The sequence below is a fragment of the Gopherus flavomarginatus genome, chromosome 4, assembly GCF_025201925.1.
Source record: "Gopherus flavomarginatus isolate rGopFla2 chromosome 4, rGopFla2.mat.asm, whole genome shotgun sequence".
NCBI lineage: Eukaryota > Metazoa > Chordata > Testudines > Testudinidae > Gopherus > Gopherus flavomarginatus.
Genome location: NC_066620.1, coordinates 153,318,547 through 153,343,330, shown reverse-complemented (window position 1 = coordinate 153,343,330; position 24,784 = coordinate 153,318,547). Strand labels below are relative to the sequence as shown.

The window sequence follows — 24,784 nt, the reverse complement described above, 5'->3', positions numbered from 1 at the left end:
TGTATTTAAAGAATGCTCTGGTTGGGGTTTTTGTTGTGGTGATTTTAAATAATTTGCAGAAGACAGCATGGTCATAACTACGAGTCAATAAGTCTGGGTTCTACACACAACTCGATTTTTGATCTTCTGCATGTCACAACTTCTCTTGCAATATGAGGCATCTGAAAGTTAGGAAATGCCAGAGTTACAGTTGCTTGTGCAACCAACATTTACCCCCCTTGTGCCTGTGCACTATGATCTTTAATTACATGGTCACATGCTATTTTTTCCAGAAGACCCTGGCCTCACTAAATTCAGAGGTTGGATGCACAAAGGGGTCAATTTCAGGTTACACAGGCAGTTGTAATTCTGACATTTTCTAACTTTCAAGGGCTTAACTTTGCAACCTAAATAATGTCCTCTTCATGAAGGTTTTTGTATGTAATATGTTAATTATATTCTCAAGTTGTGTTCTCCCAGTTTAGAGTAACTCCAATTTGAATAGCAACTGGTAACTACTATCAGTTTTGGTAACTATCAGTTAACAAGTTCATAACATCCAGATAAACTATCCTATAGGGAAACTAATTGTTTCCTAATTATTTCTGGAAGAATGAAAATAGGTATATGTATTTAGTTAACATACATTTTAATATGGTTTGGGATTTGCCATTCTAAATTAGTTTTGTACATGTATGCTACCGATTTGTTTGTCATTAATATAACTATTTCTTAGTACTTCTTTGGTTGGTAATATATTATTCATTACAACCAAAGAACGTATTGTTAAAGAGAAGGTGCTAATTCTTAAGTTTATTTAGGTAAAATCCTCTCAAGAGAAAACCAGTGCATGCATTTCCTACGAGATGCTTTTTTAAAAAGATTGAATTGATAATCTCAAATTTATTTCACTGGGTTGATACTGATGCATTGTTTAGTTCAAGAAATTAAAACTTCCTTATTTATAATTGTTTTACAAAATAGGACTGGTCCATTAAAATACCTTTCTTAAATATTTAAATATCAACTTTTGGTGAAATGAATCTCAATCAGGAAAACAGAATAAAGTCCTATATTAGCACGTGAGAATTAATATATTGCAGACTAATGGCATTATACTTGTATCAGGATAATTTGGCATGTTAGCTTTTGTCACTTGTCTGTTCTATCAGTCACAACTCTGTAATCACATACCTATAAATAAAGGATCTCATGTTTTTGAAGAATTTCTGTCTTCAGATTATGCTTTTAAAATTATATTTAAAATGTCATAGAGAGTGTAAGTACAGTTAATTGCCTCCAGAACGTATCAAATATGAATGACTTGATCTTACCCACTATACTTTGAAATATTGACATCAATGACATTTCAAAGTTTTTCAACCCATCTGCTAACTTTTAATTTTATTTATTGTACCTTTAAATCTAAGACACATATATTGTCCAAGTAGACACTCATTCAAAGCTTTTTCCTCAGATTTTGGCTGTAAAATTTAAACTACGTTAATGCAATTTTTCCAAAGATGTGTTTTCAATTTCACGAAAGCATATACACATACCACATGAGTGCAAAATTAAGTATTATCAATGACACATTGCATAAGAACTTTGAGTGTAAAAGACATCAGAAGTTCCCCAGAGATTTGATATCATCCCTCTCTTTTAAGATATACCAATTAGACTTTCACACTGTCTGAAATGGCTCATGACTGAGTGCCAACCTCAGGGCAGACTGTCAAAAGCAGGGAAGACACCCCAAACAAACAGGTGGTATGTTCTACAATTAGACTGGTTTCCAGCTATGCATTTGTAAGTGTTCAGTGAGGTGAGGCCTGGGCCTTGTCATGAGCTGGCACTTGGTCTGCCAGCATCAAATAGATCTCAAAGTCAGTCAGGGTTGGAATAATTTTAACGGTTTGTTAAAAAGGAATTATGAAACATTTCTTCCAAGATGCAGCAAAACAGTGAATATTTTTTAAAAACCTATCATTTTACATTTGAGAATGGAATAAGATAATGGCTAGAAAAAACCTAACAGCTGTTGAATAAATTTCTTACTGTACGTAGTAATTGCTTTTTTTAAAAAAATCTTTATACAGTTGTTTTACAAAACTTTAAACAGCAAGAGGAATTGAAGCACTAGAAAATCTCCAAATATTCAGCATTAATATTTAAATACATTGAGATCTTAGACAGCAATCCCCTCCCCCTTACAGGTGTTTACTTGAAATTTTATCTTGTATTAAGCACACTGTTCATGCTCCATATGAAATGAAAATACTTTTAGAAATACTCTGCCACAAAAGTCAATTTTTATACAATGGCATACAAAGTACACACATTTGTCTTAATCAAGATTTTAATGTTTATTGCATTTGTTTGATTTTTTTTTTTATGTAGCTCACCTGAAGCCATTAGATGCAGCTACATTGTTTTCCAAGACTCAAATAATTTATCACACAGTGATTGCTTTGTACATTCATCTGGGTATATCTTCTCTAAGCTTGATCCTCTCCAGTTTGCCCAGGATCGGTAAACGATGAGATTACTGAAACAGGTAAATCCACATTTAACTACCCAAACACAAACCAAGACAGCATATTACACATAAGGCTATTAAACAACTTTTATAAATCTGTTCAGAGAAACCAGGCACAAAGAACTTTTTGAACACACAATACTGAAAAGCCAGCCATGAAATCTTTGCAGGTTAAGCTTCTCAAAATCCACAGTTAAGCATTCATCCTTGAAGCTCTAATATTTAACATACAGGTTTTGCATTTCCTCAGGACTTTAAATATATTGTACTTTAAAACAGTGGTTCTAAAATTGTACCAATTTACCAAAATACATCATGGATGATCCAACAAGTGATATCACATCCCACTGAACTGTGTTTGTTTTAAGCCATAACAGAGATTGGGCTGCTCAAAAGGCCAACCTAACAAAAGTGTAAACACACACAACTGAACTGGAAGCAGGTACTGGCAGAGCACATGAAGTCCAGCACAGAGGCTCACCACGAAGAGCAACAGTCAAAAAAGTACTAGTCACAATAGATGAGAGAACCAGTACTTATACATACATATCAGAGATTAGGAAAAACTGCATTGCCAAATTGTATTTTTAGATGAAATTTAAGATAAGACACTTTTGGGATATTTCTAATCTGTCATTGTCAATCCTGATTAAATGCTCACATTTTAAAGATGCATAATTTTAAATTGTCAGTTTTACAATAATCACAAAATTAGCATCTACTTTTTTCCACCACCTGTGAATTTATCAAAAACTTTATTGTCCTAATAGGGACTAAACCTTACTATAAGCAAATGTATTTTCAATCTACAATTGTATATAGAATATTATTAACACAGGGTATGGTAAACAGTTTGTTGTCAAAACATACATACATTATACCGTGTGAATAATGGATACTAACAAATCATAGTTTGCATTCTCTCTCTAGTATAATCAGATGCATGCTGATTATGTGCAGCATTTTAACACTGATACTAAATTTACAAGACTGCTCCCCCCACTTCAATTCTACGTCTAATAAAAGTCAAAAACTCTGAAGTAGACATATCTTCATGAAATTCATGATGGATTAACTTCAGTGCTTGTTCCACAAAGGCGTTGCAACAGGTCCCTGTGGAGCCCTTTCAATTACAACAAATTCATCAGGGTTGTCAAAAGCTTCGTAGTGGATTAGCAAATCCTGAATAGCACGTTCCTCAATCTGAAGGAGGAAAGAACGAGAGGAGGGAGAGGGAAGGGGAAGTCAGCATTTTATAATCAGGTCTAGAACAAAAATTATCTCATGGGGGATGGAAACTATTCACTGTATAACAATGTTACTTTTTAAAACAAATTACTGTTACCAATAAGGTTTAATAGCCCTGAAAAATGCTGCATAGTGTCTACCAGCTGTTAAAGCATAACTTCAGGCTTGTTTTGGGAGGGTACTGCACATCAGTAATCAATGAATATTCTTAATTTCATTCAAATACAGATATGTTTTTGCATGGTAGGTCTTTTAAAAAACCTGCTAGCTGGACAGGCTTTAAAAATAGGCAGGTCCTGGGGCCATACGTCCTAACATTCTAAAACACTTGTGGACTGGCTGGATGTCATCCTCTAGCAAAATGGGAGAAGGTAACACACTCCAAACCATGACGGCAAGCAAAGAAAATTGGGGAACATGGAATTTAGCCCCAGCAGTTAAGGGCCCCAAATACTGCCAGGCTAGCCCAGGAGTGGGCAAAGTATGGCCTGCGGGCAGGATCCATCCCACCAGCCATTTTAATCCAGCCCTTGAGCTCCCGCTGGTAAGCAGGGTCTGGGGCTTGACCTGCTCTGGCACTCCAGCCAGGGAGCAGGGTCAGGGGCCGCTCTGCCCGGCTCCTGGAAACAGAGGCATGTCTTTCCTCCAGCTCCTACGTGTAGGAGCAGCCAAGGGGCTCTGCTCCACACGCTGTGGACGGGGAAGCATGCAGCAGAGCCACCTGGCCACGCCTCCGCTTAGGAGCCGGACAGGGGACACATTGCTGCTTCCAGGAGCTGTTTGAAGCAAGCACCACCTGGATCCTGAACTCGAGCCACTCCCCCACACTCCAACACCCTGCCCCAGCCCTCATCCCCCTCCTGCCCTCCGAACCCCTCGGTCCCAGCCTGGAGCACCCTCCTATACCGCAAACCCCACATCCCCAGTCCCATCCCAGAGCCTGCAGCCCCAGCCAGAGTCTCCTGCACCCCACTGCACTTTGAACTTCTCATTTCTGGCCCTACCCTGGAGCCTGCACCCCCAGCCAGAGCTCACACCCCAACCCCAATTTCATGAGCATTCATGGCCTGCCATACAATTTCCATACCCCAATGTGGCCCTCAGGCCAAAAAGTTTGCCCACCCCTGGGCTAGCCGTACCCTCCCAAAACAAGCCTGAAGTTATGCTTTAACAGCTGGTAGACACTATGCAGCATATAAGAACATAAGAATGGCCGAACCGGGTCAGACCAAAGGTCCATCTAGCCCAGTATCCTGTCTATCAACAGTGGCCAATGCCAGGTGCCCCAGAGGGAGTGAACCTAACAGGCAATGATCAAGTGATCTTTCTCCTGCCATCCATCTCAATCCTCTGACAAACAGAGGCTAGGGACACCATTCCTTACCCATCCTGGCTAATAGCCATTTATGGACTTAACCACTATGAATTTAACCAGTTCCCTTTTAAATGCTGTTATAGTCCTAGCCTTCACAACCTTCTCAGGTAAGCAGTTCCACAAGTTGACTGTGCGCTGTGCGAAGAACTTCCTTTTATTTGTTTTAAATCTGCTGCCTATTAATTTCATTTGGTGACCTCTAGTTCTTGTAATATGAACAACTGATTCTAAAATGTCATCTCTAAAAGAGGTAGTGAAAAAAATACAGCTTTCTTTACCTGGATCAAAGCCAAAGGTTTCTCTCTACTCCTGATAAGAGCAGCTTCCTGCTGGAGCTCTTCCTCTACAATTGCTGCAAACGTGATAGGTGCTATCGCAGTAGAGCTAGTTAAGGATGTCACTAACCATGGACTGCAAGGTAATACATTACACAGTGAAGTATATCGCTGACATTCTGAAACAAAAGCAGTATAAAGAACTAACAGAAAACATGCTTCAAAATCTTTCATGTCAAAAATTAAACTTACTTATGACTCTCCAGTTGTAGTAAATCAGAAACACGATCTTCTTTGATTGTGCATCTGGGAGGAAAAAAACATTAAAGTTGCTGATTCAATACTCTCTTGGAATGTAACAGGATTGTTGGCAACCCTCAGACTTATTCTACTGCACTAAGCTTGCTACTGTGGGGAGAGGAACAGCTTGGAGAGGGGAATCTTAAGCCACTGGAGAAAAAACAAATCAGTGAATTGAGTGTCCTTCGCAAATTGCAGTGTGATAGCCCACAGTGAGCAGTTACTAAAACATATTCCTATATTGTTCCTATTCCAATAACTACTTTAGTAAGAAGCACATGGGTGCCCCAGCAGAAAATGAATTCAGACAAAAAGTTCTCTTTGCACATTCACTGTATTGTGATATAGTAGCAAATCCAAAATTAAATCCAAGGCCATGGCTACACTAGAGAGTTGCAGCGCTGGTGAGGGGGTTACAGTGCTGCAACTTAGGATGTGGCCACACTTGCAAAGCACGGCCAGCGCTGCAACTCCCTGGTTGCAGCGCTGGCTGTACACCCGGTCGAGCCTCGGGTGTAGGGATTCCAGCGCTGGTGATCCAGCGCTGGTCAGCAAGAGTGGACGCCCACCAGCGCTTTTATTGACCTCCAGGGTATAAGGAGGTATCCCAGCATACCTTAGAAGCCTCTCTGGTAATCATGCACACTCCACTGCCCTGGGCTCAGCTGACCCCACCTTTAAATGCCCCAGGAATTTTAAAAATCCCCTTCCTGTTTGCTCAGCCAGGTGTGGAGTGCAATCAATCATTCAATCAATCAGTGACCATGCCTCCACGCCCCAAACGAGCCCCAGCATGGAACAATTCCGAGCTGCAGGACCTCATCAGTGTTTGGGGTGAGGAAGCTGTGCAAGCACAGCTGCACTCCAGAAGGAGAAATTATGATACCTATGGGTAGATATCACAGTCCTTGCTGAGAAGGGGCCATGAACGGGACGCGTTGCAGTGCAGGGTCAAAATAAAAGAGCTGAGGAGTGCTTACTGCAAAGCCCGTGAGGGAAATCGCCATTCAGGAGCTGCCCCCACAACCTGCCGTTTTTACAAGGAGCTGGATGCCATACTTGGGTGTGACCCCACTGCCAATCCTAGGAGCACGATGGAGAGTTCAGAGCAGGGAGAAGTGGGGGAGGGTGTAGAGGAAGCCGAGAGTCAGGCTACTGTGGTGGAGGGAGACACCCCCGAGTCCCAGGAGGCATGCAGCCAGGAGCTCTTCTCAAGCCAGGAGAAGGCTAGCCAGTCGCAGCAGCTGGAAGTTGCTGGTGAGGAAGAAGCTGAGGAGCATGCTCGGGGTAAGCAGATTTTTATGTTTTGGGAGAGGAGGGTTTGGGTTATGGCTGCCTGCATGCATGCCTAAACGTGGAATAGCCCATTGATTTGCTCTATCACGTCTCTGTAATCTGCCTCGGTAATCTCTTGAAAAGTTGCAGCCAGAGCGTGGGCAATGTGCTTTCGCAAGTTTATAGGGAGAGCCACCGTGGTCCTTGTCCCGGTCAGGCTAACTCGTCCGATCCACTGTGCAGCGAGGGGTGGGGGGACCATGGCTGCACACAGGCAAGCTGCATAGGGGCCAGGGCGGAATCCACATTACTGTAGAAGACCCTCCCTCTCTTCCCAGGTAACACGCAGCAGTGATATATCTGGCAGTAGGAAACCCTGTTGAGAATTTAGGGATACTTGAGTGCAGGGCGCCAGGTTCGCGGTCCCCCCCCGAGCCCCGCGGTGTGTTCCAGTCTCCCCACCCCCTTCCAGCACGTAGCCAGCCCCGCGGTGCGCTCCAGTCTCTCCCCCCCCTTTCCAGCAGGCAGCCAGCCCCGCGGTGCGCTCCGGTCTCTCCCCCCCTTCCCAGCAGGCAGCCAGCCCCGCGGTGCGCTCCGGTCTCTCCCCCCCCTTCCCAGCAGGCAGCCAGCCCAGCTGTGTGTTTCCCCCCCCTCACCAGCAGGCCGGCAGTTACGCGGACCGCCCCCGCCAGCAGCTCGCCACCTTCCTGTTCACTACTGTCCCCTGTGCAGGACACCAGTTACCTCCTGTACCCAGTGCAGATAAACCCCAGTGATCCATCGGTCAAATCCCCCTCCCAGGTGCAGTCGGGGCAGAAACACTCACTCCATTGCTCGCCATGCCTTCGCTTCCCTGGCCTCCGTGTTATGCTAGGTATGTGGCAAGGATGCTACAAAAAGTCTAAAAACTCCTTCACTGTGTGATAATAAACAATGTAGCCTCTGTGTATTACATGTTTCTATCTATGTTTTTTTTTGTGACCTTGACTAATGCAGCCGGATCACCGGCCTCACGTCGCTTGCAGAACTTGAGAAAAAATCCACGAAAATCAAAAGAAGAATTGATCAAAGCAGTTATGATTCACTACAACAGAGAAAGTAGGAAGACGCAGGAATGGAGAGAGAAAATGTATGAGTGGAGGCAAACAGAAAGCAGGAGAAAGGAATTGGCTACCAAAAAAACCTCAAAGCAGATGATAAGCCTCCTGGCTCGCCAAACTGACTCTTTCGAGTCTCTCGTAGCCATGCAGGCAGATCTGTACCGTGGTAACCCACACCCCTCCCAAAGCTCTCTTTCTTGTTCCCCAGTATTTGCACAAAACCCCTTTCTCCAGCAGCCAGTTTCTTATTACCCCCAGCTTCCCCCAACACCTGTATGATCACCTACCAGCCCTGATAACTACAATTCTTACCCTGTGAACTCCACCCCCATTACTCTGCAGCATAGTAATCCTGAAGTGCAGCAGACATTGAAAAGTAATCCAAACAGGACATATTCAAACCTCTGAATGTACAGTCCACCACCCTAACCCCCCTGGCCTTTTATGTACTGTACTTTGAATAAAGGATTTTATGGCTTTTACAATACGTTTTATTATTGCAGGAAGTGGTAAATATTGTACCCCAAGGTAGAAAGGAGCACAGCAAAGGCACCAAACATTACTGTTGGCTCTCAGCATCAAATTGCTCCCTTAAGGCATCCCTAATCCTTGAAGCCCTTTCCTGGGCCTCTCTAGTAGCCCTGCTCTCTGGCTGTGCAAATTCATCCTCTAGGCGTCGAACCTCGGAGGTCCATTCCTCACTGAACCTTTCACCCTTCCCTTCACAAATATTATGGAGGGTACAGCACGCGGATATAATAGCGGAGATGCTGCTTTCCCCCAAATCTAGCTTCCCATAAAGACACCTCCAGCGCCCTTTCAAACGGCCAAAAGCACACTCCACAGTCATTCTGCACCGGCTCAGCCTGTAGTTGAACCAGTCCTTGCTCCTGTCAAGCTTCCCTGTATACGGTTTCATGAGCCATGGCATTAAGGGGTAAGCGGGGTCTCCAAGGATCACAGTGGGCATTTTGATGTCCCCTACTGTGATCTTGCGGTCTGGGAAAAAAGTCCCGGCCCTCAGCCTCCTGAACAGGGCACTGTTCCGAAAGATGCGTGCATCGTGCACCTTTCCAGGCCATCCTGAGTAAATGTCAGTGAAACGCCCACGGTGATCCACAAGCGCTTGCAGAACCACGGAGAAATACCCCTTGCGATTAACGTACTCTGATGCCAGGTGGGGTGGGGACAGAATAGGAATATGCGTCCCATCTATTGCCCCTCCACAGTTAGGGAAACCCATTTGTGCAAAGCCATCCACAATGTCCTGCACGTTCCCCAGAGTCACAGTTCTTCTTAGCAGGGTGCGATTAATGGCTGTGCAAACTTGCATCAGCACCATTCCAACGGTGGACTTTCCCACTCCAAACTGGTTCACCACCGATCGGTAGCTGTCTGGAGTTGCCAGCTTCCAGATTGCACTAGCCACCCGCTTCTCCACTGGCAGGGCAGCTCTCAATCTCGTGTCCCTACGCCGCAGGGCAGGGGCGAGCTCAGCACACAGTGCCATGAAAGTGGCTTTTCTCATCCGAAAGTTCTGCAGCCACTGCTCGTCATCCCATGCTTGCAAGACGATGTGATCCCACCACTGAGTGCTGGTTTCCCGAGCCCAAAGGCGCCGTTCCACGGTGCTAAGCACGTCTGTTACTGCCATAAGCAATTGAGTGTTTTGAGCGTCAGGCGTTTCAATATCATCGTCTGACTCCTCACTGTCACTTTGCAGCTGAAGGAATAGCTCCACTGCCATGCGTGATGTGCTGGCAACATTCATCAGCAAGGTCCTCAGCAGCTCAGGCTCCATTTGTAACAGAAATCTCAGAAATCGCGCTGCAGACTCACAATGCCGCCAAACTGCTCGGAATGTGCAGCAAAGCACCACGGGGCGTTGGAACAGGAAGCGGAAAGACCCGCACACTTCCTTCCCCTTCCCACAAGCCACAGCGCCAAAATGGGACGAGGTGCTCTGTGGGATAGCTGCCCATAATGCACCACTCCCAACAGCGCTGCAAGTGCTGCAAATGTGGCCACAATGCAGCGCTGGTAGCTGTCAGTGTGGCCACACTGCAGCGCTGGCCCTACACAGCTGTACGAACACAGCTGTAACTACCAGCGCTGCAAAACTGTAAGTGTAGACATGGCCCAAGACTTCTAGACAGAAGGTTTTTGAGTGTGATGCAGTTGTGAAAGCAGAATGAATTATATTGTGAAAATAGAAAGGATTAAAGAAATGCTGTCTGTACCTTTAAGCAAAACTGTTGGAATGCTGCAATCCAGATGCCAGGAATACAGACATTAACATAGAACAATTGCACCGTTTAAGGGCAATTGGTGAAGTATTAGCCTTAGATCGATAAGAGTTAGTAAGGAAGTAGGGTATGCATGCTGTGCCCCTGGTGAATTTTACTGTTTTGCTTTCTTTGTTCCTTTGTCTAATTCCCGCTCTTTTATCTGTATAAATAAGACTGTTTGGGTCTTGCATGGCCACTCACATTATCTGGGTGTTATTGGCGGAGCGCTGCGCTAATAAAACAGAGTGGTCTGACAAATTGTGAGTCCTTATTCTAACTTTGACACAGTGGTACAGTACCTGCTCCCAAGTTAGCTTCTTGATTACTAGAACTGTAACGGATTTACAGCACAGGCAACCTTAATTATTGCATTTCCTAATTTCCGAGTGCCTGACTTTGCAGCCTAAATAATATGTTTATGTAATGTTTTTTATTTAGAGATTTGAGCAATGTAATTGCAATATAAGCATAGTATATAAGTCTGTTCACAATAAATCTGGGAATGATATGATCTCCAATCCTAAAATTGTTGTCTTGAAAGAAGTGGCGGTAGCATTAAGTTAACTGCAATAGCACTAGTGTATTATTTCTCTGTCAGCATAGTATTGATTATTCAATGCCAGAGATGGTGAATCTTCAGCACACATACCCCAGTACCTTCCCTCATAAATATATGATCTGGATTCTGACGAATATACATAAAAGGGGTGTAAAAATAGGATTCATGGAACGAAACGAAACAGAAAAAAACATGCTTAATATCAAGAAAAAATAAATTCTGACAGTAAGATGTGTTACTCTGTATAATCTGTCAAGAGAACTAACCATGTGGTACATTTAAGTCTACACCAGACAGAAACACACTAATATGTGCTGACCAGACTAATCCTGCATTAACAGGGGAATGGAAAAGACCTAAAATGGGAAATCTAAGCCCTCTTAAATGGGAAATCTAAGCCCTCTTCCCCTAAATTGTATGAACCTCTGACAACATGCAGTTTAAAAGCATGGGCGAAGTATTATAGCAAGATTTTTTTTTTTTAAATAAAGTTCAACATTTATTTTTCAGTTATTCTACAGCACCTAATGTGCTTTAATGCGTTGGTATAGTCAACTCTCAATTGTTTTCATTTCTACATAATGTGATGGGGCAAAGCCAGATGGTTACAGTAAAGTACTGAGGAACAGGTATCTTAGCCCCAGGCTAAACAAATCCCTGGTACCATGGTAACCAAATGGCAGTTGCTCCAGGTTAATCAAGACACCTGGGACCAATTAAGATCCTTCTAGAAGCTAGTGGATATAGCTAGATTGATTGGGACACCTGAAGCCAATCAAGGGCTGGCTGGAACTAGTTAAAAGCCTCCCAGTTAATCAGTGAGGTGTGGATGTCAGAAGCTATGCTGTTGGAGGAATGAAGCAGTACAAATCCATATCAGGTGCAAGGAAGGAGGCCCTGAGGTAATGGGGAAGTTATTGAGTGGGGGCTGCTGTGGGGAAGTGGGCCAGGGAATTGTACACGTCCTATTTCAAAAGAGTCAGCTACCATAGCTGCTAATTTTAGGGTCCCTGGGCTGGAGCCTGAAGTAGAACTTGGGCCTGGGCTCCCTCCTCCCCTCCCTGATTAATCACTGAGACTGGGAGACAACAGAGACTGTGTGAAGGAGGATTGCTTCTATAATAACCTTAGTCCCAGATTTGGACCTTAGCGTCCAAGATATGGGGGTTAGCATGAAAACCTCCAAGCTTAGTTACCAGCTTGGACCTGGTACTTGCTGCCACCACCCAAAAAATTAGAGTGTTTTGGGGCACTCTGGTCCCCCTGAAAAACCTTCCCTGGGGACCCCAAGACCCAAATCCCTTGAGTCTCACAACAAAGGGAAATAATCCTTTTTCCCTTCCCCCCTCCAGGTGCTCCTGGAGAGATACACAGACACAAGCTCTGTGAACCCAAACAGAGTGAATCTCCCTCTCGGTTCCCAATCCTGGAAACAAAAGTACTTTCCTATTCCCCCCAGAGGAAATGCAAAAATCAGGCTAGCAATCCAACACACAGATTTCCCCGATTCCTTCCTCCCACCAATTCCCTGGTGAGTACAGACTCAATTTCCCTGAAGTAAAGAAAAACTCCAGCAGGTCTTAAAAGAAAGCTTTATATAAAAAGAAAGAAAAATAAGTACAAATGTTCTCTCTGTATTAGATGATACAACACAGGGTCAATTGCTTAAAAGAATATTGAATAAACAGCCTTATTCAAAAAGAATACAAATCAAAGCACTCCAGCACTTATATTCATGCAAATACCAAAGAAAAGAAACCATAGAACTTACTATCTGATCTCTTTGTCCTTACACTTAGAAACAGAAGACTAGAAAGTAGAACTACTTCTCCAAAGCTCAGAGCAAGCAGGCAGCCAGAAAACAAAGACAAAGACACTCAAATCCCTCCACCCAAAGTTGAAAAAATCCGGTTTCCTGATTGGTCCTCTGGTCAGGTGCTTCAGGTGAAAGAGACATTAACCCTTAGCTATCTGTTTATGACAGCTTCTCCTCACCTCTCTTGTTGGCTTATGATGAAAATGGCTCAGTAAGCTGTGACCCTTGCCTCTAGAGAGAGAAGGACGAAGTGGAGGGTCACAGTGAGCCTCTGAAGCTAGCAAAATCTGCCAGGAAATGCAGGACCCACAGAGTCAAGGACAGAACTTTGTCACAATAACATACTGTAATTAAACAGCCACAAATTGTCAGAGTAATTTCATAGAAAAATTCCTAATAGAACTCCAGTGACTGGTGAGTTCTCAAGTTCTCTGTCTGGGATTTCTTCCATAGAACACAATTTCACGGACAACAAGCAGCATAACTCCTATTGCAGGGAGAAGGGGATTTTTTTTTTTAAGAAGTATAAATAAGTAGACATCTATCATCAAAGGCTACATCCAAATTAACTCATTTCCCCTAAAGAATAGAAATACATTACAGGATCAACAAATTGCCTAGTGATCCAAAAAACTGTAGATAGATCTTTACCACTCAGACACCAGAATTTATTGATCGTGAAATCTCAACTGTAACATTCATCTGAACTTAGATGAATCACTGAGTAAGGTGAAGAAACAACAAAAATGGGCCAACTTAAAACGCAGTTGGGCTCATGAGCTGAAGGAGTGCACACTTTGTAGTCAGTTAAAACCCTACAGTCTCATAATGGATGCCAAGTTAAAGCTTGTGGTGACACCACCGGGGCTGATTCCTTCAACTCAACATTCATAAAAACCTTGCTATTTCTGATTCAGTGGCTCACTTGTAGCGTTCTACATTCCTGTGTGTCAGACTTGTTTGCTCTCACTTTGGGTCTCTCTCACTCTGACCAGTTAGGAGCTGAAAGCAGGAATAGAAGATACATGCTCCAGCTGTAGGATGGAAAAGAAGAGCCTTGTGTTGCTCAACAATGCCTTCCTTCTACTAAGGTAGAAAACTGATGGTCTCCACAGCAAATCCTGTCCAATCTTCTGAGCTGAAACAATGGTGTCTTCAATTCAGGTACTCGAGAACTCTAAAATCATTAGCGTTTTTGAGAACCACACAAGAGCATGTGGTAACTTCCTTTAAGTAAAATTTCCACACTGACAATGCAGAAGTAGGCTTTTTGTCATCTTTGCCAAGCTAGGGAGATGTTCAAGTATTCCCAGTTCTCAGAGGCTCATTTTTAAAAACTATCTTCTATACACCAACGTAAACAGAAACCCCCTAGCCCTCTCAGAAGACAAAACATTCTGAGAAATGTGTAGCAGGTTGACACTTTGAATGAAAGTCAGATGCACGCACCCTCCTACCCCTGCCCAAAGTATTCACAGGACCACTATAAAGTAGTAAAGCAAAATCAACTTGGTCATAGCACGTATGTGTCAAGGTTTTTTCCCCACTTTGAACTTTAGAGTACAAATGTGGGGGACCTGCATGGACCCTTCTAAGCTTAATTCCTAGCTTAGATCTGGTACGCTGCCACCAGCCAGAAGTCTCTGTCTGGCACACTTTCTGGTCCCCCAAAACCTTCCCTGGGGAACTCAAGACCCAAACCCCTTGGACCTTAAAACAAGGAGAAATTAACCATCCCCCACGACTCTCCCCTTCCTGGGTTGCCTTGAGAGACTTACACAGATCCAAACTCCTTGGATCTTAAACCAAAGAGGAATTAACCATCCCCTCCTTCTTTCCCTCCACCAATCCCTGGTGAGTTCAAACTCAATCCCTTGGATTTTAAAACAAGGAAAAATCAATCAGGTTCTTAAAAAAGAAAGCTTTTAATTAAACAAAGAAAAGGTAAACATTATCTCTGTAAAATCAGGATGGAAAATGCTTTACAGGGTACTCAGATTCATATAGACTAGAGGGACCCCCTCCCCCAGCCTGAGATTCAAAGTTACAGCAAACAGAGGTAAAAATCCTTCCAGCAAAAAGACACATTTACAAGTTAAGAAAACATAAGACTAGTCCGCCTTGCCTGGCTATTACTTACTATTTTGAAACATGAAAGACTCTTTCAGAAAGATTGGGAAAGCCTGGGTGTACGTCTTGTCCCTCTCAGTCCTGAGAGCGAATAACAAACAAACAAAAAGCACAAACAAAGACTTCCCTCCACCAAGATTTGAAAGTATCTTGTCCCCCTATTGGTCCTCTGGTCAAGTGTCAGCCAGGTTTACTGAGCTTCTTAACCCTTTACAGGTAAAAGAGACATTAACCCTTAACCATCTGTCTTATGACAGTATGACTCAGTCTAGATAACGAAAGTTCTTTCCAGAGCAAGACTATTTTATCACAATTAGCAGTTGTAATGTCACAGTACACTCTAGTGATCAATTAAAAGATAAGCAGAGGATTATTATACAGGTATTTAATGCACAACAATCATCTATTCCACTGCTACTGTGATCTTTACAAGTAATTAACGAGGTGGTCAGAGATTTCACATTTTAAGCATTTTGGATCTAGATGGTTTTAAAGATAAGAAATCTGAAATTAAATAAGTGCATACAATAGATTAACTGTGCGTCTAATGGTTTAACATGTTAATACTGCGTCTTAAGTGGAATCAAATAACAAGAGGTTAGAAGCAGTGGTTCTCAACCTGCGGCCCATGGGTCACTTGTGGCCCAATCCGCACACAGCAGTGGCCTATGTGACATCCTCAGGGCTATACAGATAGAATTGGATGCAGCCCACATAACATATTGTGGACCACATGTGTGGCCCACAATGGTAAATAGGTTGAGAATCAACGGGTTAGAGGATAGTGAAAAAGGAGTGTATGGAAGTGTCCAATCTACATGTTTCAGAAGGATGTGTGTGAGAAAAGGTCTCTAGGTAAGTTCCACGCCAACTGTTGTCTAAAATGTGTTTTAGGATTTTTAGAAGGTGTTGATTTATAGTCCTCAAGATGTATCGTCTCACTGTATTCAAAGTAGGGGAACAGTCAGAGTAGCAGCAATGCAAACTTCCTCATGCTGCCCCCTCAGTGTGACTGACCTTGAAAGAGGATAGCTCACTCTCCTTTTAAAAAAAAAGTCAACTCTGCTGAATCAGGTAACAGAAGTGCTAGTTGTGATTCTGGTGATGTGACTACCTGTCCATTAAAACTGGGTAAGACTATGACCAACTCATTTAATAAGGACAACTCAAAGGCATCAGATCAGACCATAATGACTTTTGTTCAAAACTAACCTAGACAGGATATAGGACTAGGAATTGTAACTGAAAGGAGCCTACCTTCTTCTGAACCAAATAGTTCCCATTCAAATATTTTTTTTAAGATAATAATTGGAGATATACTTATCTCCTAGAACTGGAAGGGACCTTGAAAGGTCATTGAGTCCAGCCCCTTGCCTTCACTAGCAGAACCAAGAACTGATTTTTGCCACAGATCCCTAAGTGGCCCCCTCAAGGACTGAACTTACAACCCTGGGTTTAGCAGGCCAATGTTCCAACCACTGAGCTATTACCCCTTCCCCCCAGCAAGGTTTCAGGGGAGCCACCAAGCAAGGCCAGCAATAGACTCGCTGGGGCCCAGGGCAGAAAGCTCCAGTCCCAGTGCATGTGGCTGAAGTCTGGGGCCTCATATTGACACTGTATATAGAATTCCAGATTCATTAAACAGCATTTCTGTTTAGAAAGAACAGAATCAACTCAAGTCACTTGAATTTCACAGTTAACAAGATGTGCAGTTATGCAATCATTAAAAAAACAAACCCACTTAAATCTGTATTATTTCTAAGCTTTGCAATATCTCACCTTTGCAGAGTTTCACTGATTGCTTTTATTTTTGTTTTTAAAGCTAACCTGTTAAAATTTGATCATTTAACTTACCACAAATTGGTAGGATTCACTTCTGAATGATTAAAGTTAAAATTTAGTTTAAAAAAAAAGTTATGTCAAATAGATGTCATAGTTCAAAAGCAATTAAAGATGGCAAAACAGCTATAACATTTAAAAAAAACTAAGTTCACTAAGGTAGGTCTTATTGTGAAGAAATTTGTTATACTTAAGTCACACTACTTTCATAGCATTATAATTGCTAAACACATCTTTATGTTAAGAAAAAATGGAAACAGACTATGAAAAAAAAAAGTCACAGTGCCATGAAAATTACATCTAGCACAATCAGTTTTAATCATTACTGCTTAAGCTACTCGTATGGTTGATGTAGGAATTTAATCCTGAGTTATATTATGAGTTACTAACTTTAGGCCCAGACAAAGAACTTTGCCATTGCCTTCAACAGAGATTTATCGGGCCATTTAATTTTTGTATAATACTCGTGCCCTAAAGAAACCAAACATAGGGGATTAATGGGATGCGGATGCAGATTCTTTAACTTGTCATTCACCAGTTCACACTAAGGATTTGAGCTAGATGACTGCATACAGATACTATACTTCAGAGGCAGTGAACGAGAGAGTTTGGTCATCTCAGTCCAGCTGCTAACTCACAAACCTCATAATTAAGGCTATGATTAGTCAGTTATTTGTAGTAAAAAAAAGTCATGGACAGGTCACAGGTCAAATAAAAATTAATGATGAGTGACCTGTCCATGACTTGTACGATAAATACCTCTGACTAAATCTTAGCTGGGGGGCTGCTGCTCTGGGGGTAGGGGATGTGGAAAGAGGCACCAGCTGCTGGGGGCTGCTGAGCAGCAGCAGCTCTGGCTGTTCCCAGGGCCACTGCTCAGGAAGTCCCCGAGGACAGTCACACAGGCCGCTGCTGTGGACGGTCCCCAGGGCCAGCTGCCCAGGGCCACTCCAGCAGCGGCCGGTATGGCTGGCCTCACGGTTGCTCCAGCAACAACCGATGTGGCTATCCCTGGTGCCACCTGAGCAGCTGGTCCTAGAGCCAGCTGCTTGGGCAGCCCTGGAGTCAAGCACGCTGGCTGCTGCAGAAGTCACAGAGGTCATAGAAAGTCACAGAATCCGTGACTCCCTCCAGCTCCATGACAGAGACAGAGCCCTAATCATAATCACAAAACCCACCACTATAATTCCAGCGAATCACCAAGAAAACTGGTTCCAACCTATAAGTGAAATCAAGCAAGAAAATCCACAGACAGTTTTAAAATGGGAATAGTAATTAATAAAAACTGGAGCTATCAAAACCACTACCTCCCCCCTTTCTCCATGCATATCGTAATTCATCTCTCGTTTGAATACAAGTATTAGCAGATGGTCTTGCCCACATGATGATAAATATTTGAACGGCTTTAATTTTAATATAAATACTACATGTGCTGTTCATATGCTTGCATGGCAGGTAAGAAAATCCGATGCATACAAATAAAAAGAACATTTGGTTTCTATTCATAATTAATAACTGCTAGCAGCTTTTTCTAAAAAAAAGATCAATGTTAATGTACTATTCTAAGATGACTACCTAATCACTAAGAAAGCAAAACTCTTATGCTATACATTTAAGATTAGAAATAGAAAATTATCAGGTAAGAAATTTGTCAGTCAGCAGCTTCTCTCTAAATTCATTACTCATGGGCTAACTATGGAATGAACAACTTGTGGAATTCAGAGCTGGCCCAGAGTTGCTGCTGGAGGCTCCAGGACTAAGCTCTGCCTTTCAGCTCAGGCCACCAGAAGAGTTCTTCCACAGTTGTAGAAATACTCTTGTAACCAATTAGTAGCATGTAAGGTAACCTGACATAATTATCACACTAAATTAACTTTAAGATAATATATTTTAAGATAATATATGCCTAGAACTTCTTTTAGTGTAAGTTTTCACATTTATATTCTGGTCATTTATATGATTATCCTGGTGGGTTGAATTCAGAGAGAAGCTGCTAAGAGAGAGAATATTATCAGGTAAGAACTGTTGCATTCTGTTGCACAGCTTCTCTCCTAATTCATTATTCATTGGCAGTATGAAGCAGTGAATTCCAGAAGTAGGGAAGGAAAGGAAAGGATAAGCAGAGTTTAATTATTCTAGTAGAATAATAAGCAGCTATCATAGCATTCCTTCTCAGATCTGAACCTTAGAGTTCAGAAAATGAGATACTAGCACCTGACTCCTCTAAGCTTAATTACCAGCTTAGATCTGATAGCACTGCCACCATCCAAAAATATAGTGTTTTGGGGCACTCTGACCTCCCCAACCTTCCCTGGGGACCCCAAGAACCCAGATCCCTTGGGTTCTTAAAACAAGGAGAAATAAACCATTCCCCCCACCTTTTCCCTCTCTCAGAATTTCCCTCCCTGGGCTATCCTGAGAGATACTGATCTAACCTCTAAATCACCATACAGAGAAGCATCTCCCTTCCCTTCCACAAAGAGGCAAACAGATTCCAGGAAAACAAAGAGAGATTCTATCTCTCCCCCTCCTGTCTCCCCCCCACCCGTCCCGGTGAGTATCCCAATCCCCTGGAATAACACAAGGGAAACAAGGAAGAAAAAATCAATCAGATTCTCAAAAAAAAAAAATCTTTTAATAAAAAGAAGGAAAAAGTAAAGAATTATCTCTGTAACTTCAAGATGTAAATCTTACAGGGTCCTATAGCTTACAGACACCAGAAAGAGACTTTCCCCCCAGTACCAATACAAATCAGAATATTCCCAGCAACTACAACATATAAAAGTTAACCAGCCAGACGCACAATTGCAAATAGAGTAAAAACAATCAAAAAGCCTAAACTGCCTGTTTTTACTTACTATATGAAAAGAAACTTAGAGAGCCTGTAGTAATGTCTGGTCTCTCTCACACCCTCCGAGAGAAGAACATACAACACACAAAACACACACAAAAGCTTTCCTCCGCCCAAATTTAAAAGTATCTTGTCTTCTGATTGGTCTTCTGGTCAGGTGTCCAGTTCCCTGCTTGTAAACCTTTACAGGTACAAGAGACATTAACCCTTAACAATCTGCTTATGACAGCAGCAACGGGAGTTCCCCCCATATAAAGCAAGAGCTTTATAAACTACTGAGTTGTGTGAGAAGTAATCCAGTAGCACCCTCTACCAAAGGACGCTTTTTTAGAGGAAAGGAAATTTACTTGAAGATCTTCCTTGGATGAGGCTCAAACACTTTTCCCTCAATGCCTCTAGAGACTTCTGTGAATAGTTTCCCAGATGCCTAGTATACCAACTGGTAGGATTTTTACATCTTGCCTGCAGCAACCTTGAGCTGCAAGGCCTTGGCATTTTGGACAGAATGGGATGAACAGGGTACAACAAGCAAACATCTCAAGCATACATCTCAAGCATATGGAGTATGCATCTTTATAGCTCTAAGAATGCTTATTTATATCACAACCGTCAAAGCATTAGAACAAGATCACGGGATAATTATTTTCCAGCAATTGTGGAAAGAGGAACTTACTTTGGACAGAAATGTTCTGGAGCTATAAGAATAATCCTTTCCCTGTGACAAAGGCAGTGTGATTCTTGTTACGGATATAAGAACTAATTTGCTTTTCCAAGGTAATGGCAACTGGAAAGGTCTGCCACAGACTTGTCTAATTTATCAATGTAATTAAACTTGGCACCTGATATTTAAGTGGAGGATCCAAAGTGCCTATTTTCAAAATGCCAGTATGGCTGGTACCCACCTTTCTAAGGTGCTTTCTTGTAGACAGCAACCAAGCTTCCGAGAGAAACTTTAGTGTAGCTGAGATCACTAGAACTTTGTGATTATTATTCTAATTGTATTATAATACTGTCTACAGATCAGGATCCCATTGCATTGGGCTTTGTTTCCCCTCACACCAGAAATGTAAATTTGATCAGATCAATGAATCCTGAGTGTTGTGTGGATACCAAACTATATCTGAGTTTAATAGAGAATCCATGCTGAATTACACTTCGCTTCTGATGCCCAAGTTGTTAACTGTTCCTGGATTGAATGAAAGTGTCTCTGCTTCAAGAGGTTTGTTTACAATGTGGCACTACTGGCTACCTAGCAAGTCCAAAGTGCCCTCTGGGCCAGTACAGGACAAGGACATCACAACTCTACTTTTTCTTCTTTCCTGTATTCTTTATGTGAACTGTCTTGAAAGGCAGCATTCTTCTCTAACCAGGACATTAATTTCATTGCCACAGAGAAGCTTTGACCTCTAGTTACTCCCTGGCTGGAAGAGATGTCAACACTCGTGTCAATCCCAGGCCAAGCCTAATGGGAAGTAAGGGGAGGCTCTCTCTGCAGTTACTGTAATTGCCGAAGGTTTCTTGCACCTTCTACTGAAACAGCTGGTTCTGGTCATTGTCAGACAGGATACTGGACCTGAAAGGTCCAATCCTCTGTAGTTATGTTTGTGGGTTCTGCTTCTTTTATTTTTAATAAATTTATTTTAAATAAAATAAAAAATGACACACATCCTGATAGAGGTGTCAATATTAACTAAAAGCTATATGAGATGAGATTTTTGGAAATTTATCTTCCAAGTATGTTTGCATCCATAGTGAGTATTCAAGGGTGTAGAACAATGATACTCAGACCTCAGTGGTTCAGGAGCTAAACTAGGGATCAACATTACCCAAAAGAGCCACAGTAGTGTGAATTCATTGCTTCATTTACTATAGTACTATATATTCATATTTAAACAGTATGACAGGTTAATTACATAGTGCAAGTTAATAACGTAACTGGTTAATAACAATAGTAAAAGCATCCTGATTGGTTAATAATTGAAGCACACAGTCTTTTAATATCATGTGCTGTAAAGAGCTGCAGCAGACATATTAAAGAGCCACTTGCAGCTCACGAGCCTCTGTCTGAGTATCACTGGTCAAGAGTGAAAGTTGGGGGTGACCTGTGCCTTGCTGTGATTACCACCAGCCACTTAAGACTCTGGATACAGAGGGTAGATCAAAAGGAAGACTCTTGAACAAGCACTGTGGCTCACACACAAACACTTTTTTTGTCTTCATCATTATGAGGATTTTGTTGATTCCTTGCATGCTTCTACTCCAGTTTTTTCCCTCTGCCAGGGTAATGGCCCCTTCTTGGATACACTTGGTGTTGGTAGTAACTAATCAACTTCTATGCTGGCTTTGATAGTAAGGGTTGATGCCTCTCTGCAATGTCAGTTAATTTTTCTAATGTGTCCTCCAATAGCTACTCACATGTTTGCATGCACAAGATATCAGTTTTGAATGAGTGACAGTTATTCTTGGGTATAACACAGCTTCCGTGTAGCCACCAAGTTATCACCACAAATCACATCAAAGGTTTGACCAGAACAAAACCCAAGACATCTCAGTCCAATCAAAAACTATACCTCTAGACAATGAGCCACTAGTTTGCCACAAAGTAGGCTTTCCTTACTAAATACATGAAAAAACCTACAATCTGAAAGGGTATAGTTGAGGCTTTGAAATTGCAGTGCAGTGTTTAAGGCAGGTTTTGGAAGGCAGTCCCCTTCTGAAGGTGTGGCTTGTCTTTCCCCGGTGGAGCTACTGCTACACCGTTAGGCTCCCAAAATGTATAAAAAGTCTTTATTTTTATACAAACACTTCAGCTGAACTTTTGGTTTAATCAGATGTCCTAGTTTGGATTTTACGATGCACTCACAGGAAGCATTAATGGGAAAATATACATAAGAATATTTGAAAGGGAAGATTATTAATATTAATTAGTTACTTGCAAGCTACTGTTTTTGTTTTTTTCCTCTAAAGCATGTGTGGTACTTCTTCCCCTTTCCTACCTTTCAGAGTCTGAGGCCATTTCCCTGGCAAAGCAAGGGTTTAGGACCGATAATCAAAGGGCACAATTCCCACTCCACTGCTTTCTGAAATCTGAATCCCTTTCCCTGGCAGAGCAAGGGTCTTTAAGCTTAAAGCCAGACTGATACAATTTCCATTAGACTACAGCCTAAGGCAGGGCTGCACAGGAAGAACAGCCTTCTCTGCAGGCCCAGACATGCTGCAGAGTGGGAGAGGGTGGTGAGCCTGGTACAGGGCACTATGAGAGACTATGTAGGAGAAAAACACCAGCAAACACTACCACAGGGTGAGAAAGCAAAAGAAGGGTTTAACCACGATTTTCATCCCAATTGCTAATTAACAATATTAATTACTATCATGGGAAGGACACATTTCCTTTTGCCTTTTAGGGACTCTCGGGAGTTTGCAGGACTTACCCCTGAGTATCATGAGAATTCCTCGACTCCCAGTGGGAAGAAGGGAAGCTGTTTTGGAGCCCTGCTCTCTACTGGGGCCTAAGGACCCTTTAGTTTCTGGGGAGAGGACAACTGTTGATCCTTTCAGGGGGTTTTCTCCCTCCAGCCCAGGTCTGTTGTGGGATTTACCCCTTGAGCTGGCTTGGTAGTTTCTTCCTCATCCTTAGACTCTCTCACTGAAAGCTCGTTAGTGCTGGACTGGTCTTTTCTGCATTAGAGTCACGATTTCCCAGGGCAGAATGGGGACATAACATGCCAGTCTGACTCTGGGCCCCATACCCTGGCAGTGCGAAGGTCAGGTGAATGGCAACAGGTGAGGCACAACTCACTCTCTGCAGAGCTTGTAAGTGCTGTTTCACAAAGGCTTCATAAGCTGGGTGTCTGCAGCACAGCTCATGTAAGGCCTGAGTGGGTGCACAGAAGTCTGTTAGGAAGGAGTTGCAGCGGCAGATCCATGTGGTTGAAACCAACATGCTGCTATTTACCAGCGGATGGGAGGAGAAGGAGGATTATAATAAAGTTGCAACTGCATGAAAATGAATAAAAACAAAGGTTTTAAAAAGAAAATGGTCAGGAGAAACTGAACCACCAATTTGTTCCACAGCAGGAGGCAGAAAATCTGATGGCTTGAGCTGAAGAGTGGAGCCTAGTCCTGGATCCTTCAGAATCACCACTGGACTGCATCTAAATTCCACAGGTGGGGGCATTAGCCCATGAGTAATGACTGGGGAGACACGCTGTGCAACAGAAATATCACTTACTTTACAGCCTTTTGAGCTTGTGGATCCTCAATTCCTTTAAAACAAACTTTTTTGACAGTGATGCCCGGAGAATGACCTGCACTGACAGATTTTTCTTCTTCCAGTACAAGATCACGGAATGACTTTGGCAAAGCTGAATGTACTGAAGATGCCCTTTAAAAACAACAACAAAAGCTTCAACATTTTAGACTTACATTTTTCAAGACTGTATTTGTGAGTCATGTTAAACATGGGCTAGAGATCCACACAATTTTATGTCACCAAATATCATAATTTTGCACATCAATATATCTGTCAGATCTTTTCCTGTGCATATAGCTCAAGGAATTCACTGGGGTAGGTCTACACATGAATATTTAGTAATTTTTAATTGCTAAAATCTAGGGTTAATACAACAAACATTGGTGTTCTGTCTATAATAGAAATAATTAACGTGTTCACTAACATGATTAACAGTTGTTAAAACAATACTAAAATGTCAAGTGTAGCTATATGCCTGTAGTGTCAATTTTACTAGACCACAGATGGCAGAATCCTTTGAAGATAAAAGGCTTCATTTTGCAAAACCCCAATAGCAAATATAGGCAAACCCTAGTTCATAAGTTTCAGTAGAATCCTTACTCTAATACATTACATTATACATACTATGCTGGGTACTCTCCCTAAAATAAATATTTTGTTGAGGAAAAAGTAATAGATGTGTAGTATGGGAAAGTAACTGAAATGAGGAAAATTAATTCCTATCATGAATCCTACCACCCATTTTCCCTCTGCTCACCCCAATGTGTCCATTGCCCCTTCATTACAGCTCTCCAGAACTAATGCAAGATAAAGAATCAACCTTCTAGATAAGTTAGGGCAGAGATAGTCCATTTTATGTCGAGGTCCAAATTTCTTGGTCCAAGATATAGTCAAAGCCCAGACTCCAGAGAAAATAAAAAATAATAAGTAAATACAAAGATTTCAAGGTCTGTTCAAA

At 42.3% G+C, this 24,784-nt stretch overlaps 1 protein-coding gene across 2 annotated transcripts in view; it reads right to left on the bottom strand.

The window, feature by feature from the left end:
* Positions 1-2,272: 2,272 nt before the first annotated feature.
* IBTK (inhibitor of Bruton tyrosine kinase) overlaps positions 2,273-24,784 on the bottom strand; it is a 109,122-nt gene continuing 86,610 nt past the window's right edge. The window contains exons 26-29 of one of the 2 annotated variants that reach the window (XM_050950088.1): positions 23,806-23,958; positions 5,669-5,722; positions 5,420-5,552; positions 2,273-3,721 (exon numbers count right to left, since the gene is read on the bottom strand). In XM_050950088.1, the coding sequence (XP_050806045.1) occupies positions 3,596-3,721; positions 5,420-5,552; positions 5,669-5,722; positions 23,806-23,958 (466 nt within the window). In that variant the 3' untranslated portion in view covers positions 2,273-3,595. Of the gene's footprint in view, positions 3,722-5,419; positions 5,553-5,668; positions 5,723-23,373; positions 23,571-23,805; positions 23,959-24,784 lie in introns of those variants that run through there. The other variant, XR_007773972.1, reaches the window with a different exon arrangement.